This window comes from Biomphalaria glabrata, chromosome 1 (genome assembly GCF_947242115.1).
Source record: "Biomphalaria glabrata chromosome 1, xgBioGlab47.1, whole genome shotgun sequence".
Lineage (NCBI taxonomy): Eukaryota > Metazoa > Mollusca > Gastropoda > Planorbidae > Biomphalaria > Biomphalaria glabrata.
The window spans coordinates 35889728-35917010 of NC_074711.1; the positions used below are offsets into that span (position 1 = coordinate 35889728).

At 32.6% G+C, this 27283-nt stretch overlaps 1 protein-coding gene across 2 annotated transcripts; it reads right to left on the minus strand.

Annotated features, from left to right (window-relative positions):
* On the minus strand, window positions 1–26461 carry LOC106071400 (uncharacterized). Of its 2 annotated transcripts, none has more exons than XM_013231485.2 (19): window positions 26323–26461; window positions 21964–22150; window positions 16819–16907; window positions 16479–16588; window positions 16028–16257; window positions 14465–14642; window positions 14182–14307; window positions 13195–13330; window positions 11048–11196; window positions 10733–10861; window positions 10051–10165; window positions 8849–9018; window positions 6244–6345; window positions 5941–6057; window positions 5720–5814; window positions 5443–5602; window positions 5207–5348; window positions 4984–5105; window positions 1–4890 (listed from the first exon to the last, which is right to left on the minus strand). In XM_013231485.2, the coding sequence occupies exons 1-19, from the start codon at window positions 26342–26344 to the stop codon at window positions 4588–4590; spliced, it is 2682 nt and encodes an 893-aa protein (XP_013086939.2). In that variant the 5' UTR covers window positions 26345–26461; the 3' UTR covers window positions 1–4587. The 2 variants fall into 2 exon arrangements, with proteins under 2 accessions (XP_013086939.2, XP_013086938.2); XM_013231484.2 differs by having other exon boundaries at window positions 26127–26457.
* Between the last annotated feature and the right edge of the window lie 822 nt (window positions 26462–27283).

Sequence of the window (27283 nt, forward strand, 5' to 3'; positions counted from 1 at the left end):
TTACCATTTATAATCTTTATTCAAATAAAACATGCATTTAAAAAGGTGAAACAGCATTCTCTTGCAGGAGTTCTATGACAACAAAATTGTAAAGAACAAATAAGAAAAAAACTTTTGTTAAAATGTCCAAGTATTTTAAGCATACACAAATACAAGAAGCTTAAACTCTCTTGTAAAAACATAAATGTCTGTCTAGAGAGCTAAAAAAAAAATATTTTTTTTCTAGAACACAAAATAAATGGGAGGAAGGGGGGGGGGGTCAATGTGAAAACAAGAAAAAGATGTAATCCTGTTCTGAACTAATTAAAATTGTGACACAGTGGGTGTAGAAATCACATTTTAAAAAAAGTCTAGAAAACATTAAAAAAAGATACTTGGATTAAAATCAAGATTTAACTCAAAATAAAACGGAGCATTATTGTTCTGTGGAACATAGAGATCTACTTGTCAGCTGTTTTGGAGTTCAATCTAGTTCAAAGAAAGAAATGCTTTGTTTTGCTTGGTTTAACCCAGAAAGACTTGTAACAAAGCTATTTCTCACAGCTTTGAATATTTTCATTTGCTTTTAAACCAAAAACTCCTGCTATTTGCTATTTACAATTTGAAATTACCTGACATAATTGTATGGAGTTATTAAAAAGTATTTCATTGATTGGTTGACTTAAGGTTATGCTGCCCATCAATATATGAAAACAAAGTAACTTATGTTTAGATTTTCTCCCACCCCCTGCCCAACCATCCCCTTCCCTGCTGGAGCAGATGTATTCTATTTACAATAATGTGGGTCTACAACAGTTTCATAAGGAAATAAAATCAACCTGTACAATAAAAAGTAGGGGGAACTACTCTCATTTCAGAGAGGCTGTCTCACACAATTTTACTAAGAAGAAATAAATACTTGCACACCCCACCAGGAGCACAGAGGGAAAAGCAAAAATTCTAAAAGGTCTTGATTTAGTGGTGAAGAGAAATACATAACTTTCTTTTTCATTCAGTCTTTGCATTGGTTCCAAAGGAAGATAATGACTTTAAAAGCTGTTTTTGAATCAATGTTTTGAGCTTTGCCCTCCTGAACAAGTTGGGGTGCATGTTATTAGATAATCATTCACTATCTACTCCAGGCAGTCTTTTCAAAGTTCTTATGGACTTAATATGCTTATTACAGCAAGGCACAAAACTACTTTATAAAGTTAAAAACATGTGTCTACCAGACTTGACCAACAACATACATAAACAAATAAAATCATTATCTTTCTTCATATGGTCACAATGTCAAGGCAATGCCTTTGTTTATTTGCAGCACAAATAAAATCTTTATTCGATTCACTAATAAGTATATTTCTATAATACAAGTTGCCTACTTCTGTAGTGAAGAAAAACATAGTCGGCAAAAAAAAAATGCCAATGGATCACAATTAGACTTAGCAATGCTGAATTCTGGGAAGACCACATTTTTTTTTTAAATTTTACATTTCACAAAGTGTATCACCACTGGACAGCCCTCCAGATACATCAGACCACTGGACAGCACTCCAGATACATCAGACCACTGGACAGCACTCCAGATACATCAGACCACTGGACAGCCCTCCAGATACATCAGACCACTGGACAGCCCTCCAGATACATCAGACCACTGGACAGCACTCCAGATACATCAGACCACTGGACAGCACTCCAGATACATCAGACCACTGGACAGCCCTCCAGATACATCAGACCTAATTTGTTCAAAGTCTGAGTAGTAACTGTGCACCATGTAGCTGGTTCAGTTGTTGCTTTGTTCTGAAGTTTCAAATGAAATTTAAACATCCTGAAGACATAATCAGATTGTCAAGGGAAAAAAACCAAACCAACAGATAAATACTTAGTTGTGAGTAACAAGTCAAGCAACTGGTTGTAAATACATAATACACATTTCATGAAGATTTCAATACATCTGATCCAAATACATTTCCAGTGATTGATTGTTTCAATGGAATGTATCTTCACTTCCAATGGCTGCTGGAGGGGTTACGACATATGTTTCCCTTATGAGAGATTTCAATATGAACTGGGGCACTTAGTGAATGGCATTTGTGAGTCTGGAAATATTCAAAAAGAAACAATGACTTGGGTGTTGAATTCACTCCTGTTAGCAGAGAGATAATAGAATGTAATACTTAGCATAACATACAATCAACATGAGGGTCTGTGGTAGCATGATATACTGCAATGGACACAATAGTAGCACCAGATAACTCTTGGTGGGTAGCACAGAATCAGGTGATATAAAAGTCTTAGGGATGAAAATTAAGAAATTATAATAATACAAAATAAAGCTCTGTAACAGAATTCCTGTGATTGTCACATTGTAAAATTAAAATAATCGTGGTTTGAAAAAAAAATAAAAAAAATACAAGCCTGTTAAAAAAAATAATTATGCTTTATGCTCTGCTCACAACCCCCATTATCTCCCCTTCTTCTAGTGTTAATGGGAATGTTGCCACTTTGTCAGCGCTGTAGACTTATTTGAAAACACATTAGCACCTCAGGTGGTGTGTGGGGACATTGACCAACATTACAATACTCAATGTTAGCCTGACCTTTGGTAAATCATGAACAGCTCGAGTTAAAAAGAAAAGCAAGAATGGCCCATGAATAAAAGACTACCCATACTTACACTTTCCTTGGTGGAGCTGGCACTATAGACTGATAGACTTAGAACAACAAGAAGGTCCTATTATTAAACCATCTGTAAATCTTTCAGCATGTATGTATAAAGAAAGCTTCACTCAGTGACACTGTCAATAAAGTCAACACTCAAAGACGTGCTGCATGTCAAGAGTGCAGAAAAATGAGTGTCTGAGTGAGTGTGTGCCAGAGTGAGTATGTCAGAGTGAGTATGTTAGAGTGAGTATGTCTGAGTAATGGTGTGTCAGAGTGATCTTCATGACCATTAAACTTTGTATTCTATACAAAAATAAATAAAAACAACTCAGTCTTATACAGAAACATTTGCTATGAACAATATCTACATACAAATACTAGACTTATAATCAGTGATTTTTATATACATATAATAGTGTGCCTTTATTAATAAACTGGTTAAATAGGAGTGAACAAATTTTACAAAAGTATTTAGCAGTACAATGTTCCAAAGTAAAAACTTGAAATGATCTTATTTCTTAGTGTGTGTAAAAGAAAAACATCTTGGAATTCTGAGACAGAAGGCTACTCTTGAGATCTCAGATGTCCAAGAGGCTCCCTGACATAAGATAAAAGCTGGTGTTTCAATATTATATTAATTAAATGGTAAAAGAATAGGCTGTAACATTAGATTATGGCTGACACAGTTAAGCATACAGTCAAACATGACAAATCTTTACACCCAGTCCATGAAAAACAATATCACATTGACTATACATTTTGATTACTGTACTAGTTCACATGATTCTATGCTTGGTACCCATTACAGTGAAGAAAAGTCACCTTTAATGTAGGTTAATTCATCACATTTACCACAGAAATGTTTAATACAAAAAGAATACACTTAAAATATTAAAAAAAAAACAACAACCAAAAAAAAAAAACAAATCATGTGTTGTAAAATAAAACAACATTACCTGATTCACACATGAAATCAAAAATAAAATCTTAAATACTGGCAATAGTGTAAAGTAATAGTGCAAATCTTATGTAGTTTCAGATCATATTCCATTAAACTCAAAAAGAATTTTCCCCTAATGTCAGATCCATGCACACACAACCTTTATATAAATCAGAAAACCTAATCAAATTAATTTCTGAATAATGTAATTATAGTTTATGTCATGTATCTTTGAATGCTTCAACATGAAGTTTCTAAGTCTTTAGGTTTACACAGCACAAAAGTTAAAAAAAAATAGAATCCCTCGTTGTCATTAAAAATATTAAATAGAACACCATTTATAAATCTTTCATCTTAAAAAAACAAACAAATAACAAAACAGTAACATTTCAGAAGAGTCATCATTAGCATGGCATCTTCCAAACAACACTACAGTTTGTAATAGTCCCACCACTACAAGATTGCTGCTAAATCAGTGCAAGTAAAAGAAGCTCTACTACAAAGTTTCCTACCAAGTCACTTCAAATCATTAAAGTAATTTTACTGAATAATCCCTCAGGGTTCTGGCAGATAGTCTTAACTTCAAATCATGTCTCAAGGGTTAACCAAAGTGTTCTTTCTCTATAATATAGAAGAGCTTCTCTCGATTCCTCTGTTTAATTGTGCAATAGAAATAAAACATAACCAATTGTGTTTCTTTACTGATGTATTCAAAATAATGTTCTGTTGTTTGACAATGACAAAAGATGCCAAGCTGAAATAGGTTGTTTTTTTTTAACCTTCTAAGAAACCTTTTAACAAACCTCCATTCATAGTTATTAAAAGTTATGCTTGAACCTAGATATAATAAAGTAAGAATAAGACAATTATTATCTCATAACATTAGTTTAGTTTATATGCTCAATTCAAAAAGTTTCACTATAAATAATGAGACTAAACAATGTTCTGCAGGTTGTCACAGTTAATCTGATTGTGAAATTAAAACAATGTAAAACAACTTAGTGAGGGTGAATAAAAGTTTGCAGGCTGCGGAGTTTAGCAATCCATGCCGCATTCTTTTTTGTGGGTGACAGGCTTACTGACTCACTAGCGGAGGCACTGGTTTCTGCTTCTTCACTTTCTGGGTCCTCTGGAATGGACCCTGTTTGATGGAGACGACTCTTCCTTGGGCTGTCCACTTGGTTTTGGCAATGCTGAAGCAGACCTGTGATCACCCTGGACACTGCCAAGCCAATCTCTTCAGCAGAGGTCTGCGGGTCATTAAGACATTTCCAGTCTCGCTCATTAACCCCAGGAGGCATCTGTGTACAAAACAAAATGGTGAGAGTCAAATGTTTGATGAAATGAAATTTAAGTTGAACAAAATATTAAAGGTCAAGTTTGTGAACAGCTACCTGATACATCTTGTCTGAAATTTTGACATCCCCAACGGTAGCTCCATTAGAGCAGCAGACAGGAACAACTATGTGGTCACTCCAAACAAACTCTTCCACTTCATGGGCTGAATGAGTACCACCTACACAGGCACAATGTCAGAGTAAAGTTAGAATAAAGGAGACGTCACTTTTAACATAAACATCTTAAAGTTGGTAAAAATGAACTTGAAAATTAATTTACCTTCAATAAGTAAACAAATCTGGAAGCATCTTCCGGCAATGGCCTCTCTTTCCCACAGACTGTTGCCACAAAATAAAGTTTTTCCAAAGTCTTTCAGGGCAAAGGTACCATCAGCCCCTTGATTGTAATGTTCTTTAACATTCTGATGAATAGATTATTTATTAGCGCTTGTCAAAATAAGAAATGTGAAACTGAACCAAAAAACAAACAAACTACAAAACAAATTTTGTCATTACCTGTGCTTCCATTTCAGGCAGTATGTGCCACACGTTGGAATCTGATCCTTGCTGTTCTTTATCTTCATTGAAAACTTTAGCCACCAGCTCACTTGTACCATAGCACCCACCAGTGACTACAAAAAGATTGTCAAGTTTGGCCAAGTGTCGCCCAATAGACCTGAGAAATGATGACCAAAAAGTGAGCAACTACATTTGTGTACAGAAGATGAAAAAAAAAAAAAGAACATATAATAAAACAAAATTATTTTAAAACCTATTTAACATGTGGTCTTACTTGCAAACATCTTCTGATCTTGTGCTCAGAATTTTGGAGGTGCCAGTAACATAAACACATTCTTTAACTTGAAGTGATTTTTTCACATAGTGTACCTGAGAAGAGAAAGAGCTATGGTGTAAAATGTGTCTGATTGTGTTATTTTATTCAAACAGAAGAAAAAATGTAACATTTTTTTGTTGCTGAAGTTTTATAAAATGAACATGTCATCACAGACTTACAGCTAGAGCAATGTTAGCCTCTTGACTGTCTGTTTCAAGGCAGTTTTTAGCCGTCGGATCCAACCCTCTTTCAACCTGCATGAGAAGTGCTTGACGAAAACCTTCTTTTTTAGCGTCCTGCAAGGAGGAGTTAAACATTTATGACTTATGTAATAGGTATTAAACAAAAATCTTGAAGTAATAACATAACATTATAAAGTTACTACCAAAGTTACTACTACATTGTTTATAATCTTATATATCAATTTGTAAAATGTTTACTACTGGAGAAAAGCAAGAAAGAAAAGTGACCAAAGTACTCACTATAAGTCTCTTGGTTCTGATCAACATTTTCAACCAGCTTGGGAAACGAAACTCATCATATAAAACAGGCAATAAGAGTTTTCTATGTTCACAGTAGAATACCTGGGAAGCAGTATAAACAATGTGTCACTAAGATGTTCCTACAGAATATTTCATCCTAGCCCATGCAGGACAATGGACTAATGGAGGAAGGTAGTGGGCAGTGTTTGAACCCAGGACAATCAAGATGACAGTCCAGAGTGCATACCACACAACTAGGCAGCCATCAGCCATAGAATAATATAATGTGTTAGAGTGTATGTCAGTAAATCATTCAAAAGCTTTCATACAGCTACAAATAGTGTTGGCATAAAAAAAATGAAGCAAAATAATTGCTGTGATAAATGTGTAAGGCTATTTTTTTTTTTTAAATATCAGTGTCTCATCAATAAAACAGGCAAGTGAGGATCTTTTCTCAAAAGGGGGGGGGGAGGGGGTGCGCAAACAAATTTATTTGTAAATCAAGGATCAAAACAAAAAACTCATTTTCATTCTAGTTATCCATCCATCTTTGAATATGAACCAAAAGTTGAATGCCAATGATGATAATCGTATAAGAGAAAGAAAAACCAATGCTAAAGGTATTTGTTCATTTCTTTCACAACAGTCAAGACTTAAATGACTATTTGGACAAGTTCCTGCTAACCTCTAGTTCACCCCAATGCAATAAACAGATTAGGATGAGCAAGTCTATACCATGGTTCATACAACTTTTGTGAAAATGAATTCCAGACATTTTCCAGACTTTTTCCAGACATTTATCTTATGTTTTCCAGACTTACTAACAGTAAAAAGGATGGCTACCTGAGCATGCCGTATGCGCTCTGGACTGCTGTATTCGTGGTCTTGGGTTCAAACCCTGCCAATAACTAACCCCTGCAGTCCTGTGGGAGGTTTGGACTAGGGTGTAATAATAATTTTCTATTATATGAAACAAGGGGGGAAAATGCCACTAATCTTGTAGCACTTAGACTTGGGCAATTTAATATATATAGTAGGCCTATATAGTTTAATAGGCCTAACTTAGTTGTAAAATCTTATTCTAAATCTCATAATAAGTCCAATAGTTTTATAATTTTTATATAGATATTTAGTGGCTTAAACATTAGATACTAGTTAAAAAGTAAAGACTTATTTAGACTAGCCTAGGTTAGAGGGCCTACCTCTAATAGGCCTATAATTCTATTGGAGGAGATAAATAAAGATCTAGAGTTATAGTAACTGTATTGAAATTTAAATTTAATTTGTAATAGTGGCTTACTTATGTCTAATTCACAATAGGCATTTGCCCATGTCAATATTGACTTGTTTTTTTGTTTTTTTTTAACAGGGTAAAAATTGATAATATTGATATCTAGATCTAAATCTATATCATAACTATACTAGATTATAATTATAGATCTATATGTTAAGTATGCTAGATAGTAAATCTAAATCTAGACTTAGATCAAGACTAAATCAAGTAGTAGACCTATTAGACTGAAGACCTATATTCTACATTGACTAGATTTGGGGGGAGGGGGGTAATCGTGCATAGATCGAGACTAAATCTAGTAGTAGACCTAGTAATGTAAGTCATTCTAAAGGCCTAGTCTTTTAGTTTAGACTCAAGTGCGCATAGACAGCTGCCAAATAATTTACCTGAAAAACTAGGGGCCTTCGATGGGAAGTTTTACCAATCTTATAGGCATATTTTATGTTGACTAGATATATTATAATATAATGTTTTCTTTATTTAATGGGGGAGGGGGGGGGGGTAATCGCGCATAGATGGAGACTAACTCTAGGCTAGTAGAAAACCTAGATCTATTAAGAAGTGGCGCATTGATCAAGACTAAATCTAGTAATCTAGTAGACCTAGAACAGATCTAGACTATAGTAATGAAAGTCCCGCATAGATCGAGACTAAATCTAGTACTACTAGTAGTAGACCTAGTAATCTATCTAAGTGGCGAATAGATCGAGACTTTTAAATCTAGTAGCAGACCTAGATCTAGTAAGTAATTCTTGTGGTCTAGTCTTTTAGTTTAGACTCTAGATCTATATATAAAGTGTTTACGTCATTGACGAGATATATTTGTTTTCTTTATTTAAAAAGGAAGGGGGAGTTTCGCGCATGCATAAATAAATCTATCTAGGCCAAAAACTTCCTGACCTTTGGTAGCCTTACTGAAATTTGATCGACCTTCTAGATAATATAGACTAACAGCAGTCATAATAAACTAGTTACTAGTCTAGGGCAGTCTAGGACTAGATCTATTACTAAATTTGATTTAAGTCTACAGTACACCGTCTAGAAAATGGCTCTCTTTTCACCGACAGGCCGTGATTGCGCGTGCTTTCCCTATAACAATAGATCTAGTAGGCCTAATGGAAGCCTAGCATTTTACTGGTTACGGCGCCTGAATGACATCCGATTAATTTTTTTTTCTTTCAAATTCCAGACTTTTTCCAGACATTTTTAAGACTTAAATCTGAATTTTGAAATTCCAGACTTTTTCCAGACCGCGTACGAACCCTGTATTAAAACATTCATTTCAAAATGTTATTTTTAATTTCTCTCTACCTGTTGAAGGCAAAGCTTAGACTGAGTAAAAGCTTTTGAAAGTATAATAATGACAAGTGCAGCCTTGTCCACTGCTTCCTGGAACACTTGGACTTGTTTGGGTGTGATGTACAGGCCAGTATTCACAGCAATGTTTTTAGATGTCTCTTTCTTCAGTGCTATCAGATCAACTAGACACACAAAAACAATGGCACCAATGAATATAACAACAAAAAAAATTCAAATGTAATTAAAAAATCTCATGGAAAGAACTTCAAAAGGAAGCCTTGAAATTGACAATTGTGTAGTGTCTATGGACTACTGACACTGTTAAAACATTCCCCAAAACATCCTTATGCTGTCAAATGATCCATAGTCGGGGAAAATCCCCAACAGATGTCTGCAATAGAGACTTCAGGACACTGGCTATCAGTGAAAGTAGGGGAGAGGACATTGCCCAAGAATGGACAGCATAGGGACTGTGTGTCTGTGTACAACCCTAACAGAGGTGAGACAGGAGAAAGAAGAAATAGAAAGCTTCTCAATCTGATAGCCCTAAAATTGATTCTTTCTCCAACTGTAGCCAAGTTTGCTACTCCTAATTAGGCCTACTATGTCACAACAGATTCTGCCCTGACCTAAGGAGAAAATATTAACACCAATTATTCATCTAGACGCATCCATTGTTTTTCAATATACTTAAGGCTATATCTTGCTCTAAGTTCAGTAATTACAACATAAATAAATAAGTTTTGATTGATCATGATAGACCATCAGTGATTTAGAACAGTTTAAGTATAAAGAAGATTATCTTCAATTCTGATGTATATTTTAAAAATGCAAAGTAAAGTAGACAAGAAAGGATTACATTTTATTACACTCTATAAAACTTATAAACTCAGCAAGTAGAAGACACTTCTAACAAATTTAAAGCTTAAAAAATTATCCTACACTAAAATAACCAAGTCCTGAACAGGAAAGTGAAATACAAAATGAATACAACTATCGAAATGAGGAAAATAATTACGGAGAGAAAGAGTTAAACATATTTGTTTTGGCCTAAACTATATATTTTTTTTTCAATACTTGGACAAAGTAGAAAGACCATTGTTCTCTTAAAAAAAAACAACTATTCCTTGTTATGTAGCCTTGATATTTTTAGTGGGTTTTACACAAATATTCAGGTTTAATAATCAAATAGCTGAAACTACACAAAAGCTTACCAACTTGACTTGACCTAATTTTATCAGCATCACCCAAAGACAAAGGCTCTCCCTGAACAGCAGACACCCAGGAGTTGTGCCCTGCTTCTTCTAACCAGCCTCGTAATTCAAAAGCCTAGAAAATAGAGCAAAATATGTGGATGACATTCTAGTTGATTCATTATGTTGGCTAATATTTTACTAAAGAGATGCTTTACAAATCAGTGCTAGGGGTAAGAAAATATGACATTGAAGTTCTTCAAGTTTTCTTGACAAATTTTTATTGTTGTTAATTTTTTGAAGGAAAAAATAGTGAACTTCAAAATTAAGCAACATATAATTAGACTAGTAAATGCCTCAGTATTTCTGGCAGATGAATTCTACAATTCAAAACAAATTGAAAGCATACTCTGAAAAGAAACCTTTTTTTAATATCAAGGAAAAAATGTGACAATTACATATTTATGTCCAATGTTTATTATTATTCACAAACTGTTATTATTATTATTATAATATTATTATTACTATTCATATCTCAAAATCAATCCAAACATGAGTAGAGTTTTGACTGAAGGCATTTGTTAGAAAGAATCATTGAAATGAAATGGCTAAAACTAAGAAAAAAAATTAAATAAGTTCACAGATTTTCTAAAGAATATTTTAGACAGTGTGACCTAGAAATGGCTAAGTATTTTCTACTTACAAAGTTAGCTTGATCAGGATGAACACAAATGACAATTTTAGGTCCTGACATTTCCTCTGTATCATGAGAAGTAATAACTGGAGTAGCATTGGCAGGCAGGCGACCAGCAAATGTTTTCAACAAGGTTTTCTAGAGGAAAACAAATTGAGTCGATGATTTAAACCCAGTATTATTATATAATGTAAAAAAATATGGTCAGCTTAACAAAAGAATTTCAAAGTAAAGGCTACCATTCTAGTAAGTGCAGGTTTAAACATAGAAGTCTGCCCTGATTTCATAGTTTTCTTAATAAAAGAATTTTAAAGGAAAGGCTACCATTCTAGTAAGTGCAGGCTTAGACATAGAAGTCTGCCCTGATTTCATAGTTTTCAGTCGATGTTCAATCTCTTTAGCAACAAACTCAATATACTGGTGATCCCAGAGGCGAATATCTCTTGCGTCTGCGCCTTTCCCACCTGCCAATTCTGAAATAGGAAAAAACATCAATTCATTACATACAAATGTAAATACTATAACATTTGTCAATTGACTTTAAAATATATGTTTAACTTTTTTACAGAAGGCCAAACATTACCACACATTGGATAGAGGTCTTTAGTCAATGTGCAAAAAAAAAACAACAACCCACAAAGCAAACCCCTATCCAGAGTCAAAAGCAAGCAGTTCGGACTTAAGCTAATCACTTATAGTAAATAGACAATATGACTAGCCATTCTGCTGAGTGAAAAGATCTTGAAATCTGTTATCAACATATATATATATATATATATATATATATATATATATATATATATATATATATATATATATATATATAATATACAACCTTTTATGTTTCATTCATTAGAATTATGTCCAATTGCATCAAAATGTAATGGCTAAATGAAAAGCTCTTACTTTAATATTAAACTAGCATTCAACAACGGCTACAACCATTGATTTGTTTTGTGGGCATGTAGTGTTTATTTTGACCCTCCCCCCTTTTTTTTTAAATCCACTTCCTATTTTTTTTATATTGCATCCTTTGCGTTTTTCCACTCTCCCACATAATTTTCTAGCAAGAACCACCCTTCCTTATTTTCAGTTCCAATGTAACAGCCTGGATTTCATTGCTTCTTACTTATTGGCTAGTAAATTTTAGTATCTGTTAAGCTCCAATGGAATGGCTTCCTTTATTTTGTCCCTCCTCCACATATCTACTTTTGTCTGGGGAATTCTAGTATCACAATTCTCCCCCCTACCCAGTTGTGGATATGTTTATTTGGCACATTGTTTGGAATACATGCTAAACTGTTGTCTCATGGTCCCGGACTCAAACCCTGTCCGCTACCATGCCCCACCATCGTCTTTCAGGAGTTTTTGGGCTAAGCTGTATTAATTGTTAATTCTGAAGGAACATCTAAAACATGTCAAACAATTTTAGGCCATGTTGTGCCAATTAAGGACTTTGTATTCCTCTACCCACCCAAGCCTATATGGGATGCTGGATAATACACATCATAATAAAAACCTGCATGGAGACAGACTGTGCGTGCTGGGACAACCCTCGCTGAGAACAAAAGAATTGAAGTGGCCTTAATCAAGAGGGAAAAAAAGAAAGATGCCATGTCCGCTAGCCCTGAATCAGAGGCATACACATATATGAATTGTGGCAAAGTCTGCCGCTCTAGAATTGGCTTGATTAGCCACACCAGATTCTGCCCCGTCTCAAGATTAAACCAAAACCAGAGACTCATCTGGGCGCATCCATTGCCTTTCAAGACAAAAGGAGCCATATAAAAATCCGCCTACCCCCCAAAAAAGTCCTAAATACAATAGAAATATTTAAAAAGCTCTACATTCCTTTTTTGGCTGTAACAGATTTTAAAAAGATATTTAGTTATTCCTAGTGTAGACCTATGTAAAGCAAAGACTTTGAGAAATTTAACATTACTTTGAAAAAATTAAAATACCCCAGGCTCCCCCTTCCAGAAAAGCACTAAACAAAAAAAGTTTAGTTCTTGTTTAATAGGTTCTCATATTTAAGTTTGTTGGATTTATAGTTTGCTTGGATCTAGATCTGATTGTAAAAATTGTACTTCAGATGCTTAGAACTTAATACAGGTATTAAGCAGTCTCGAAAAAAATAAAACTATGGTCAATTTGTTTTTTGCATTGTTTATTTGGACTGCGTTCTAATCTACACGGTAAGTGATAACAAGTTAAATTGTCATATTTTTTTCAGCCACCACAAGTGGGAGAATTGGTGATGAGTGTGTCAGGACTTTTGCACTTACAACGTAGATTTGAATTTCTTAAGAATTATATTTTGTTCTCACATTCTCATTGGTCTTAGTTGAACTTGTTGGATGAAATAACAGCTTCAACAAGCTCTTGTACCTAAATTTATAAGATAAAATATCTTATTGTACAAGAAACATTGTTTATCTTTTACAGGGAATTGGGTTCAATGGCTAAATTACCTTTTTCAATTTGCTCCTGAGTTTTCCACCTGATAAACTGTGTTGTTGCAAACTGAATAGCAAGACACCGAGGTGGCCACTCTTCAAGGAAACTGATGGGTAAAATAGGTTTACCCAAAACATCTGCCAGTTTGACCTTTTAGTGAGACAGATACAAATGATGATAAAGTGAAAAGCAATTTTAAAAAATGAATAACCCAAAATTATTTCTAAAAGCTTGACTTCTAGTGTAAGAGCTTGTCTTTTTGTATGCTCTTAGTAGAGTCAACACAAGTGTTACAAAGTCAGCCCTGAGAGCTTTCTCAAGGAGTGTGAAATTAACATTTACGGCTGGGGAACACTAGCTCTCCATCACTCCTCATGACTTGAAGCTATGAGTATAGGAGTTTAAAGACATAAGGTAAGAAGAGAGTCATCAGCAAAAAAAGCAGATCTCAAACAAAAACAAAAAGCAGAGAAAAGAAGCAGGCATATCTGCAGCAGACCAAACCTACCAAACATACCAAGTATTGGGGCAGCTTTTTAAAGCTTGAACTTCATAGCAATCTTCCAGTTCATGGAAAATGAGAAATGTGCTCATCTTCAACTATGAAGTAGGAGCTATACATATATATATATTTATATATATTTATTTTTCAAGGGAAAAAAATTCCATGAGGAAAATACTTATAAAATTTTCTAATGAAATTATTTGTTATAAGATGTTTATAAGTATTAAAAAAAAGAAATGGACCTTTAATTATTTTTTTAAATCAGAAAGTAATTTATTATATTTCTTAAGGTTTCCCAAATTTTAGACAATAATTAACTTTAGACTGGTTTAAAAACAATGTATAAATAAACCAGATGTTTTAATATTCCAACTTTGTAAGTTTCACGGGCAGTTAACACACACACACAAGAAATAGTCTATGTTTTCTCTTTATATATTTATATCACTGTTTCTTGTACTACACTGACATAATAATATTTGTTTGTAAATAATACCTCTCTATTAGTCCACTGTGTTTCTCCATAACGAGGTGTTACCAATGGAATAAATACTTGACAATTACTGACAGCATAGTTAAGAGAGTCTTGCCAATCTATCCCTGACTTAATTTCATGAACATCCTGTAAACATCAACAATATTCTTAATAAAATAATAAATATAACAACAAAAATAATTTTTGAGTTAAGAGAAAAAAGAAAAGATGTGTTGAAATTTTAAATACTTTTGTAAAAATTATTTTCTCCCAAACAAAAATGTACAAGAACTAATGATCTGACCAGGTAAACAGAGAAGCCAATTTCTGTTAACTTTCTTTTCAGATTGACAGCATGTTCTGCAGCTTCAGCCCTGACATAGCTGATCAACAACTGTTTGCTATCTTGTTGTACAGGGGTCCTGACAGCAGTCTCGTCTGTTGGCTTTCTGTCTATGTCTTTGCTGGAGGTGAAAGATAACCTGAAAATACAGAAAAACAAAACTGAATAATACTATTATCTGAATGCAGGCAGGACATTGTGGGTGGGTGTATGTGAATATGAAAGAAATGATTGGGTGTTGGTCTGTATTTTGATATTGAATGATGTAATATATGTACAAGAACTAAGATGCTCTTGTTAGAAGGATGGATTGCCATGTGTTGTGTATAAAAGAGGGAGACTGTTTAAAAAACAAAAATTGTTTCATGAAAGAGGAATTCAAGTTTTTATTCAACTATGTGTATGACCAGTTAATAAATATGTGTGACCAGTAAATAAATATGTGTGACCAGTAAATAAATATGTGTGACCAGTTAATAAATATGTGTGACCAGTTAATAAATATGTGTGTGACCAGTTAATAAATATGTCGTGACCAGTTAATAAATATGTCGTGACCAATTAATAAATATGTCGTGACCAATTAATAAATATGTCGTGACCAGTTAATAAATATGTCGTGACCAATTAATAAATATGTCGTGACCAATTAATAAATATGTCGTGACCAATTAATAAATATGTCGTGACCAATTAATAAATATGTCGTGACCAATTAATAAATATGTCGTGACCAGTTAATAAATATGTGTGTAACCAGTTAATAAATATGTCGTGACCAGTTAATAAATATGTCGTGACCAATTAATAAATATGTCGTGACCAATTAATAAATATGTGTGACCAGTTAATAAATATGTGTGACCAGTTAATAAATATGTGTGACCAGTTAATAAATATGTGTGACCAGTTAATAAATATGTCGTGACCAGTTAATAAATATGTGTGTAACCAGTTAATAAATATGTGTGTAACCAGTTAATAAATATGTGTGACCAGTAAATAAATATGTGTGACCAGTTAATAAATATGTCGTGACCAATTAATAAATATGTGTGACCAGTTAATAAATATGTCGTGACCAGTTAATAAATATGTGTGTAACCAGTTAATAAATATGTCGTGACCAGTTAATAAATATGTCGTGACCAATTAATAAATATGTCGTGACCAATTAATAAATATGTGTGACCAGTTAATAAATATGTGTGACCAGTTAATAAATATGTGTGACCAGTTAATAAATATGTGTGACCAGTTAATAAATACGTGTGTGACCAGTTAATAAATATGTGTGACCAGTTAATAAATATGTGTGACCAGTTAATAAATTGTGTGACCAGTTAATAAATATGTCTTCAAGGTGTGGTTGGATTAGCAATCTGGGGTAATATTTCACAGACTTTAACAACCCTAGTCTTTTCTCACTTAAAATTTTCAAGGGTGATCCCTAATTAGAATACCACGAACTATTTAGGAATCATGGTATGTTAGATTATAAACAACTTAATATAGTATCCCTACCTTAATGTCTTGGCTCTGGCTTGTTCTACTACAGATTCAAATGACTTGCGTTTCAGTTGAGTATGAGTGTCCCCAGAGTCCCAGGACACATGATCACTCACGAAAATTCTTATTTCATGTTTTCTAAGTATGTGGTGTACATTAAAGCGTGTCTCCATGGCAACTGGAATCAGTGAGCCATCAGGGTGAAGAAAATGAAACTTACTTGTGGAGGCTGCCACTTGTGAACACTGAAAACAAATATACAAAAAAATCAAAACATTGTCCATGTAAAAACAACAAATACTATTATTTGTACAAATTAATTCTTGATAAAATAAATAAAAACTTTTGTAAAAAGATATTAACAGAATATTAAAATGATTGAATTACTGGCTTGAAATCAATTTTTTCTAAGAACATTGTTAATTAAATTCAAACAAAAATAAATAATAAAGAGTTTCCTACTAACACTGGATATAACAGTATCTCTAACATCAACCAGCGTAGAACAAAAGGTACTAAATATGTGTCCATAGATTTCTGTGTCATCATGATTTTTGACAAATAATTTTGGTAAGTCTTAAAAAAAAAGAAATTTCAGCAACAATTATAATATCGTATAAGAAAAACAAAAGATAATAAATACATTGTAATAGTGTACAAATAAACCGAATTTCAAAGATTAGGCTGTACATTTTACATACATATAACTTATAGGATGAGCTCAAAACATTAACAATGTGCATAAAAACAAATCTCTGCTAGTATAGACAACAACAAGTAATATAATGAAATTGACCAGTACTAACCATAACTGTTGCGTATTAATATGGTGTTATTGAAATCACAAATCTGGGAACATAGAATATCCTTTTCTTGAGCATATTGTATTTCATATCTGAGAAAAGAAAGGAATAAAATAACTCTTGTGGAGCTAACAAATTAAAAAACATAGTTTTATTTCCTTTCAAAATATAAATCTTGTTAGTGTTTATTTAATTCTGAAAACAAGATATTTTGTATTACTTAGAAAAAAGAAACTGTGTTAATTTTTACAACAAAAAGCAAACATTGTGTGTGTGAAAGGGATGTTTTAAACTATTAAACAGTTTACATTAAATAGACCAGATACATTTATTAAAAGTGCTTGCATAGATAGATATATTTCATTTTACTGGAATCCAATACCACACAATAAAAAAATTCAAAATATAGTCATTTAATTATTTGTAATGGTTGATGGCTCAACCAAGACAAAGATCTACTCACTTTCCAAAAAAAGTGAATAAAAAATAATCTTTAGAATTATAAGTCCTTTTATTTCTTCAAAGTTGTGACTAAATTTGTGTTTTGTAAACTACTACCCTAATACTGTTTAAATACAAAAATTGTTTCAGGAAAGAGGGTTTCAAGTGTCTTCCAGGTGTGGTTGGATTAGCAATCTGGGGAAACTTGTTAACTTTAAAAACAATTTACGTTCTTTGATTGCCCATTCCTCATGCCCAAGTTACTAAGTTTGGAGAACCTTCCAGAATCATGTAGCACAATGTCAGATTAACTTTCATTCTAGTCCACATGTATGGTAACATGTACATCAATCTTTACAATATCATTAGCATACATTGTAATATTTTTGTAAAACCATGAAATCAAACATTGGCAAGCAGTTATAATGCTTTAAAAAAATATATAAACGAGTTTTATTATGAGCTCATCACTAAATGCAAGGCACTGTGAAAAAAACATTAGCTTAAAAAAATAGAAAAAAAAAATCTTTCCAAGAATGCCATGTACTTCTCAAGGGTAAAAATGACTTGGAGGTGATGTAATACTTATACACGTTGATTTTTTTTTCCTAAAAAAGAATAAAGAAATTGTTTTTTTGGCTTGAAAAGTTAAAAAGAGTCATTTGTTTCGTCTATTTCAGGTTAGGTTTTATATAGCAGCAATAAAGTCTTGATAAAACTAAAGACTAGGATATCATATGTTAGGGAAGTTTTGTTCCCTCAGAAGTATTTAGTTGATAGTGATGACAGAGACAGTTATATCATATGTTAGGAAAGATTTGTTCCCTCAGAAGTATTTAGTTGATAGTGATGACAGAGACAGTTATATCATATGTGAGGGAAGTTTTGTTCCCTCAGAAGTATTTAGTTGATAGTGATGACAGAGACAGTTATATCATATGTTAGGGAAGTTTTGTTCCCTCAGAAGTATTTAGTTGATAGTGATGGCAGAGACAGAGACAGTAATATCATATGTTAGGAAAGTTTTGTTCCCTCAGAAGTATTTAGTTGATAGTGATGACAGAGACAATTTCCCTTCGTATTTACCTATTAAATCCTTAGGAATTGATGTCGCTTGATTGTCTCATTACATCACTGTGTTCAACTGTTAGAGGTGTAGTTATTACCTCCATTTTGAACATAGCCCATTCAAGACACAGTACAGAGTTATCAACAATATATAGCAGAAAGTAAGGCGTATGAATGTATGTATGTCCCGAATAATAATCGAAACCGTTTGACAAATCTTGATAAAACTTGGTATAAATGTTATTTAGACCATGGCGGAGACTGTAGTGTATGTTTAATGTCCCTCCCACAACTGGAGGTACCTAATTGTATCTCTATTAAAGGACAAAACTTTTTAACAAATTGGGTAAATCCGTTTTCACAGCATTTTATATATGATATGAATAGGTCCTATTAACGGGTAAACCTATTTTTTCACTCTACTTTTATTTTTGTAGCAAAATAAAAAATGGGATGGGAACATTCTCCATGTTTTACATAGATCTAAATTCAATCCAGTAGATCAGTAATACCCAAACTAAGGCCCCAGTTCGTGAGTCATATCCGGCTAGTATATATATATATTAGGGGTGCACCGGATAGTCCCTCCGGCTCCGGCTTCTGCCGAATATCCGGCATTTTTTACTATCCGGTGCTATTCGGCTCCGGTCGGATATCACTACCGGATAGTAAACCGTATAGTAAAAAATACACCTATTTAATATGCATAAAGTGGACCTCGTTCCATTAATGTCTGTTGTAGAATGTATTAATGTTTATATTAAAACAAAATAATGTGCTTAAAAATAGAGCCATTATGAATATGCACCAAACATCGTTTATTATAAAGACAAGGCGTGTTAATAACTTAATAATATCAGGTGACAGAGCCTCGCTCGGATGAATAATTTGTGAAGGAAGGATATATACCCGAAGTCCTTTTGGAAATATTGTTGTAATTACGAAAATGAACGATCGGGTAAAGACTCAATCCGAAGAGTAGCTTTTTCGTTCTGTCAGTTCTCAATGTAATAGTACATGGCGATTTCAATAGAAAGTCACCCCAACAGTAGGCCTATAGAAAACCACAGCTCACGTCTTAACGTTTTACATTGCTTCTTTCACGTAAAACTATTGGGCTATTGTTGTAATTACGAAAATGAACGATCAGATAAAGACTACTAATCTGAAGAGTTGCTTTAGTGTTCTGTTAGTTCTAAATGTAATTGCACATGGCGATTAAATATAAAGTCTCTTAAGTCCTCCTATAGTCTAGACCAACCACAGCTCACATCCGTCTTATAGTTTTACAATCCATCTTTTGCGTATAACTATTGTAGGCCTACTATTATTGGCTTGGGAGAAAGTCTTTGCTTCTCAGATGGTTACGTTCAGACATTTAATTATGGAATTAGTATACATTCATTATGGCTTTAGTACGAAACATCAAGTGACGCAAATCTCTACGTTATAGGGTAAAATAGGCACTTTGTGACAAAGTAAAATGGCAAATTTTTTCTTAATAGACTTAAATCATTGCATTAGTTTTCTAAAGAAACGTTTCCGTGGGGCACCTCTGTTATGCCGAAAAATATGTTCGTCCCCCATACCGGATACGTGCCCTGCCCAGCCTGACTGTGGGACTATAAGAAGTTCGCAAGTAAGGCGCAGAGAAGCTGTGTTATAACCATTTCCTTTGTTTTGGTACAGGACAGTAGACACCGAAGCATGAACACATGGTAATAATTCACCAGCAAAATAATAATAATAATAAGGCTTGTCTTCGAGTCCGAAAATTAATGAGGATTGCAGCTGTGACCTACATATTTTGCCACATACAGGGCAAGCATAACCATTGTCCGCGGACCCCAAGTCAGATACGATGGACGTAAGCACTCTCTAGAGGTCACACGAGGGAACTATGTTTGTTTACTTAGTAGTTAATCTTAATTGGGGTGGGGGGGTGGACTGGACTTAAAGCAAAACATCTACACGGGTATCCGGACAAAGAGTTTGCTTATTTGGAGAAAAATCTTAATCACGTGGTTGGTCTAGAGGCCACACCTTTTCAAGTGTGCTACGTTACTTGAACATAAATCTCAATTAGTAAGCTGGACTAAAGATCACACGCACCTAAACGAGTGACATTTAGCTACACAGAACACAAACCGCGAGATTATATAGCCCAGTAAGCCAGTAACTAATTATTTTGTAGAAGACACGAACAGGGCTATCTTTAAATGGAGAGCTAAACACCCCCTACTCTTTATTTTATTTCTTTGGTCATTGACACCCAATTTATTGATAGACATTGACCATTTTTAAGCCAGAATGAAAAAAACGCAACTTGCTAACAAAGGATATTACACTGTCAATAAATATTAACGTTAAATAATTTTTCTAACGTGTTAACTTGAATATTACTCCTGCAGTTAAGTGTCTTGATTCGATAACAATATTCTTAATAATTTGTGACAGTCAATTAACTCCTTGTTATTATTTTTTTTTTACTTAAGATGCGTACTTAGCTACTGTGTATCAGGCGAGGACGACTTTTACACACCTGACATTCATAGGATTACTAACGTTCCCTTTTGTAACAGTTACTGAAACCACGAATAAAATAATTAATAAGTATTAATTAAGAAAGATGTTTCAAACATACGATCTTTGCATTTAATGTTTCTTACGTACGTTCTTTGCACTTTAAAATAAAACAAAGATGTGCATGTTTGCGTGTGTGTATTTTTGCCTTGTATTAAAACCTTTAGAAAGAAAGCTAATTTCATTATTTAATTCTTTTGACTTAATAAATAATGGAAAACCTTACAGTAAATTTTTAAATCGCATAAAATAAATTGAACAATAGTACCGCAGTTAGATCTAGCAAACAAAGAAACAATATGCTGGAGTGTAAAAAAAAACAACAAAAAAAAAAACCTTGACCTCTAACTAGTGGACGGGCATAATGTATCTATATGCTTGACTGACCATGCCAATGTGTTGTCTTTTTTGACTGACACCCAACTCTATTGCGTGCGTATGCTCAAGGAAAAAACAATGCTTGATGGTTAACACAAACAACTATACACACTACTCTAGGACTACATGTGTAGACTCACTAGGTATATCTGACCAGGTTGTTGCTCTGAAATGCATGAACACATACATCCGACCACTATATAAGGCAGATTGCACTTTAATTATCAGAGATTTACATTAGTAATTAGTTAAATATATACTAACATTATTTACATTGACCTTCCTACACATCCTTTACAGTTGGTGGTATCGTACATACAGACACACTCATGCTATACAGATTTTTAGAAATACTGTTAAGTTTGAATAAATCAATCAGTAACAGAGTTTAAAACAAAAAGGTATATAAAAGGAAAAAAAAATAAAACCAACCAATATAGGTATGTTATTTAACAGTTTCGTAAAATGTTCAGCAACACAAGCTATTAACAAGACACTTAGGTATCCGCTCCGGCCGAATATCAAATTTTACTATCCGGTCATATCCGGCTCCGGCCGGATATCAAAAAGTACTATCCGGTGCACCCCTAATATATATATATATATGCAAGAAACAAATGCTTTCCATAAAAGCCAGAAAAAGTTTAAAGCAGCAAGAAAAAATAGGCCGAAAATAACCTTGCTTTTGAATAAAATATAAATCTCTGAGGTACAACTTGACTAAGCTGATGTCTCAGCATGACCCGTAGTGTAGGCAATCGAAGATCCTGCCACTGCTGAACTGGAATGATGACAACGCCCAGACAAGTGTCTTCTGAAGCTGGCAGTCCATGATGAATGAGGCTAACATTCACCATTTCAACTTCTAAAGGAAGAAAAATAGGGAAACAAAAGAAAATATTGACAGTAATTTCCAAATGAGACACTAGAATTTAATGCAAATAATTTTTTAAAGAATCAGAATGAAAAGCAAACACAAGACTATTACACTGACAAATTTTTAAATTAATCAGCTAAAATTAAAACGATTCATGAAAACCCACTGCCTCCATGTATAATTTTATTATGTAAATCTTGAATTGAATGGACTTTTAAAAAAATTAAATGTAGTTTAATAATAGGTTTGCAATAATTTTTAAAAAATTAATGGCATTAAAAAAATTGGAATTAACTGAGCATAGTCTCTTTTGTAATGTACTTATGTTGATAAACCTAAACAGTTCCTAAAATCTAACAATTCTAAAAGTAAGCAAGTAAATTGATCAATAATAAAACAAGAGAAGTATTTATTGATATTACTTTTAAGAAAAGCTGACAATGCTTTAGATTTATAATTTAAACATTAAGCCACACAGCATGAGACTTTTCCTTCACAAGGGTAAATTTAGAAGAGAGAATTCAGAAGATATTTGAACAAAAACAATATTGTTATATATTTTTTTAAATTTGTACAAAATTTCCAAAACAGTACTATTAAAAATTATTTTGTTTAGATTTTGTACAAAGTTGTATTATCATTAAAAGAATATAGAGTTTAATTTTTTTTTTTAATTTAAGTATAATTTAAAAGTCTTAAAAGATCATGTTTTCTAAATTATTATTTGTTATCAATTTCTTTTTTTTTTTTAATTAAATCTTAAATAAGTTAGCCAAAAGATACAAGTGGACACCTCATGATACAATTTCTTTTAAAAGAAATCTTCAATGAAAAATATTTTCCCATTCTTCTAGAATTGTTTGTTTCCTCCAGCAATCCTGCAGTAAAACATGCAAGTGTACAGTGAGAAGAGAACAGAGTTAAGAGTTTAAAAGTATTAAACATTCCAGTATGCAACATTCTGACACCTCACCAAATCCTGTGAAAATAAGCTTGAAGGAAAGTTATTAATATGCCACTGAAGATTGATAATGCAGATGGAGTTAATGTTTATTCCGATTATAGAGAAATATTTATTTATTTATTATACTGTTAATTTTAATTTTGCACAGAAGAAAATTAGCAGAATAAAAACAAATATTTACATAGAGTTTATTTATAACAATTTATGTGTATAATTAGTTTTTCAAACAATAAATAAATCAAGGATACTTTTTCTTATCCAACAAAACCTAACAGTTTGAGTAATCAATAAAAGGAGAAATTTGGTCAAATTGTAACCCCTTAAAAAAAATCAATATTTCTCAGACATAATGTGCTTTTTTTTTCAAGCTGCAAACATAATGAAATAAACATTTTCCATTGTATAGAAAGTATTAGATGATCACAACAAGTATTTATATAAGTCAGAGTTGGGCAACTCAAATATCAATGTCAGACACTGTGACACACCTTTGATTGGTATAAAATTATTTTTTTTTTTACAAATAGTCTCTGTCAGGTTCAAATTTAATAAAATAATATCAAAATATTGAACAAAAAAAAGAGATTATTATGATATCCATGTATATTATTAATAAAAAAACTATTTATTAAATAATAAACATATAAATTTATTGAAAATCAACTGAAATGTAAAAAAAAAAGTTTTTGATTCTTTTTATTTTAATATCATGTAGTATATTTTGAGAAAAATCTTTGCACCCATATAGTTAAAAATGTATAATCTGTTTGTTTTACTTGCATCTACTAGCACTATTTGACTCACTAAAACAGAAACAAAATGGCAAAGATAAGTTTGCTCAACTCTGTTTATTAACAAGCTGAGATATTAATTTAAATAAAATATATCATAAATTTAGAAGAATGAAATATCCTTTGACCACAGATATTATCACACAATACAAAAAAATTAAAGATTCAGAAATGCAACATTAGCAAATGCAGATGGTATATGTAGGTGATGGTGTAATTTTATAAGCCTATAAAAATAGAAGTATTCCATTAACTGGTGTACAGACATATAATTTAGATATGTCATTTGTATTATGAAAGCTTTGATAATTAAATGCATAACTTTATCTTTTAAGTGCTTGTGCCAAGAGCTAAAATATTCTAGAAGTACAATATAATATAGTCTAAGTCTAGATCAATGTCAAGAAGTTTAAAGGCCATATATACAAAAATGATACTAATTTTTTCATGTACTTGCATTTTTAATATATTTTGGAATTAATGCTAAGTATGTTTGCTTAAAATGTATGGTTGATACAATGTTTTTCAAAATGCTTGACTGGGTGTAGGGGTGGAGTAATAACATGCTGACAAGGGAGCACAACCCATGAGAGAGACAACTGAGACTGCAATTTGTACTTCATGGGACAAAGTAACGTTTGTATACTTGCAACGAATTAATAAATCTATATTTGAATATTAATCAAGTAATATGACATTTTTTGGCTATTCAAAAATTCCTATGAAAAAAAATGAATTGATTTAATTAAGAGACATTCTTCCTCTCCTAAGTAGAGCTTTTTTCCCAAGAGAAGTTTGAAACAAGATTGAATCAAAATGATCATTTCTTTTTATAAGACAATTCTACTAGACAAAATGACAGGGGTAAAATCTCTTGACTGTATTGTTCTGCTTATGATTTCAACATGACAACAAAAGGTCATCAATAAGACCTTTAGTTTAACTCAAAGTTGATCAAACACAATCAGACCCATTAGAAATGTGCATGTATGCAAACTCAATGTATATCCAATGATGCTGACATTTTAGCATCAACCTTTAGTATCATCTGAGCCTTTTTTATTTGATTTTACTAGACCTGTGTATTTCTTTTTTCACTCTACTAGGATAAAAAGAATGCTCTAGACACCAGGATGCTGACAATGCAGGAAAATGCTTGTCACTTGGACTCCATTCCAAACCCAGCTAGGAAAGTTTACAACAATCCCCCATAACCCTATCTGAGAAAAAAAAAGGGGGGCTGGGTGGGACGCAAAACTTTTTTTTTTTTCATCTATGGGGCATAATAGTTAAAGGTTAAAGAAACACTGAATTAATAAGATCTGAATTAATTAGAAATAATAATAAAAAAAGATATATTGTTAATAGTCAATAAATCTAGATCTAGCTCTATCTATTACACTTTAAATGAGAAAATTATTTTAAAAATGTATTTCTAGAATTAAAGAGAAAAGTGAAATGGAATTTAATTTTAAAAACTTAACAATTGTTTTAATAAAAACAAGCTATAATTAAAAATGTAATTAATATGTAGGCAAGTCTATTTTAGAAATCTAGATTAAATAAAGAGTAGTTAGACTCTCTAGAGAGGTTTAATTGAAAGCAGAGAACTAGTAGAATATTAGATTGTGACTGTCTAGATCTAGAATTTAGTCTAAGATTTAGCAAAGTTAAGTCATCATGCTAAAATGTTATTTATATTGTGACAGATCTAGATTTTACATATAAATCTAGATCTAATCTAAATCCAGCCAGAATTAACATAGTCTAGAATTTAGATTAATAAGATTAAAATTGATTTTAAAAAATAATTGAATTTTCGCTAATAATTATATAACTATTTTTAGTTAAACTAAAGTGTCTAAAGTCTAAACACACTGACATTTCAACAAGATAAGATTACAAGATCTAGACTCTAATATCTATATTGTAAGTCACTATCATACTAATATTATATAATTTAATATTAATAATACTTGATCTATATAGTGCAATATAGTCTATAGTACTCTATAGTAATAGAATAGTGTCAATTATACTATAGCTAGACTAGATCTAGTCTAGTCTTATTAAATAGATCTAGATCTCCTGAATTCTACTGATCGACTGATCTAGAGTAGTAGAGTCTAGATCTCTTTATTAGTCAGGTGTTGCTATTTTTTAAAATATAAATCTAGATCTAAGAATGCTTCTCTAACTGAAACTTTACTTTTATGTCTTCTTTGAGCTGTTGAATGGTTTATCCCCATCACTGACAGTGACTCTGAACAGACGGAACCCTGACGCTCACTGTGGTTGGCAATGTGTTTGTACAGAATTGAGGGACTGTCTAATGTCATGACATTTTGTTGACTCTTCATATTCAACACATCTGCACTTGCTTATTTGTTACTTCTCTTTGTTACCTTTAGCTTGCATTAAAGACATATTCCTTTAAACATTAATGCGAAAATGTTGCTGTCAGTAGATCTTTATGGGTCCACCCCCAAGTTCTCTTCTCTCTACACCACCATAATGTTTACAAAATTGTGCAAAACTTGAGTCACTTCCGGAAGAGAAAAATCACCTGTTACTGGTTTACCGTACCCATCCCATCCTCAGCTTTGATCACAGAAAGACTAGACACAAGACTAGTACTTGAGTAAACACATCAGCATTTAAAATAAAATGTTTTAAAATAATTAGCCCTCTGTAGATAAATCATTCAGCATTTTTAGTTTGCACTCAAATCTATCTAAATGTGGATTTATACAGATTGGATTTTCATTTGTTCCAACATTTTAATACATTTAAAATTTAGGTCTATGATTAATGATATCTGATAATTAGTGATAATAGATCTAGACATCTAGTAGGCCTACTAGACTACGCCTATAACAAAGTAAATTTTGATATACAGTCTCTCAAATCGTGTCGTCAGTGAAATCTGTTACAGTTATAGCCTAAAAAACAATGTTGAGCCTATTTAATATTTCTTTTTTTTTTTTTTTTGGGGGGGGGGGGTAGGCGGGTTTGTATTATTACGTTATTATCAAACATCCCATTTAGGCTTGGATTTGTATTAGTTTGCTTTTATTGGCTGTTTTGAATGTTAACCATTTATTTATTTATTTTATTTCCCACTAGTTTACTGGATGGCCCTATTATAGGCGGCCTAGGGCAGTACGGCAATTTATAAATAGATTTACTTACGCATCATATTTGATTTCTGTCACTGGAGAAGCCAAATATAGAAGTATGATTTTTTTGTTTCATAATCCATTTGTCACGTTCTCACGGAAGCAGTCACTGCATGTAAGGCCTTGAGTCTCTGTGTATCAATTCTATGTCTGCACTGAGATACCGGGGGGCCGGTACATAAAACTT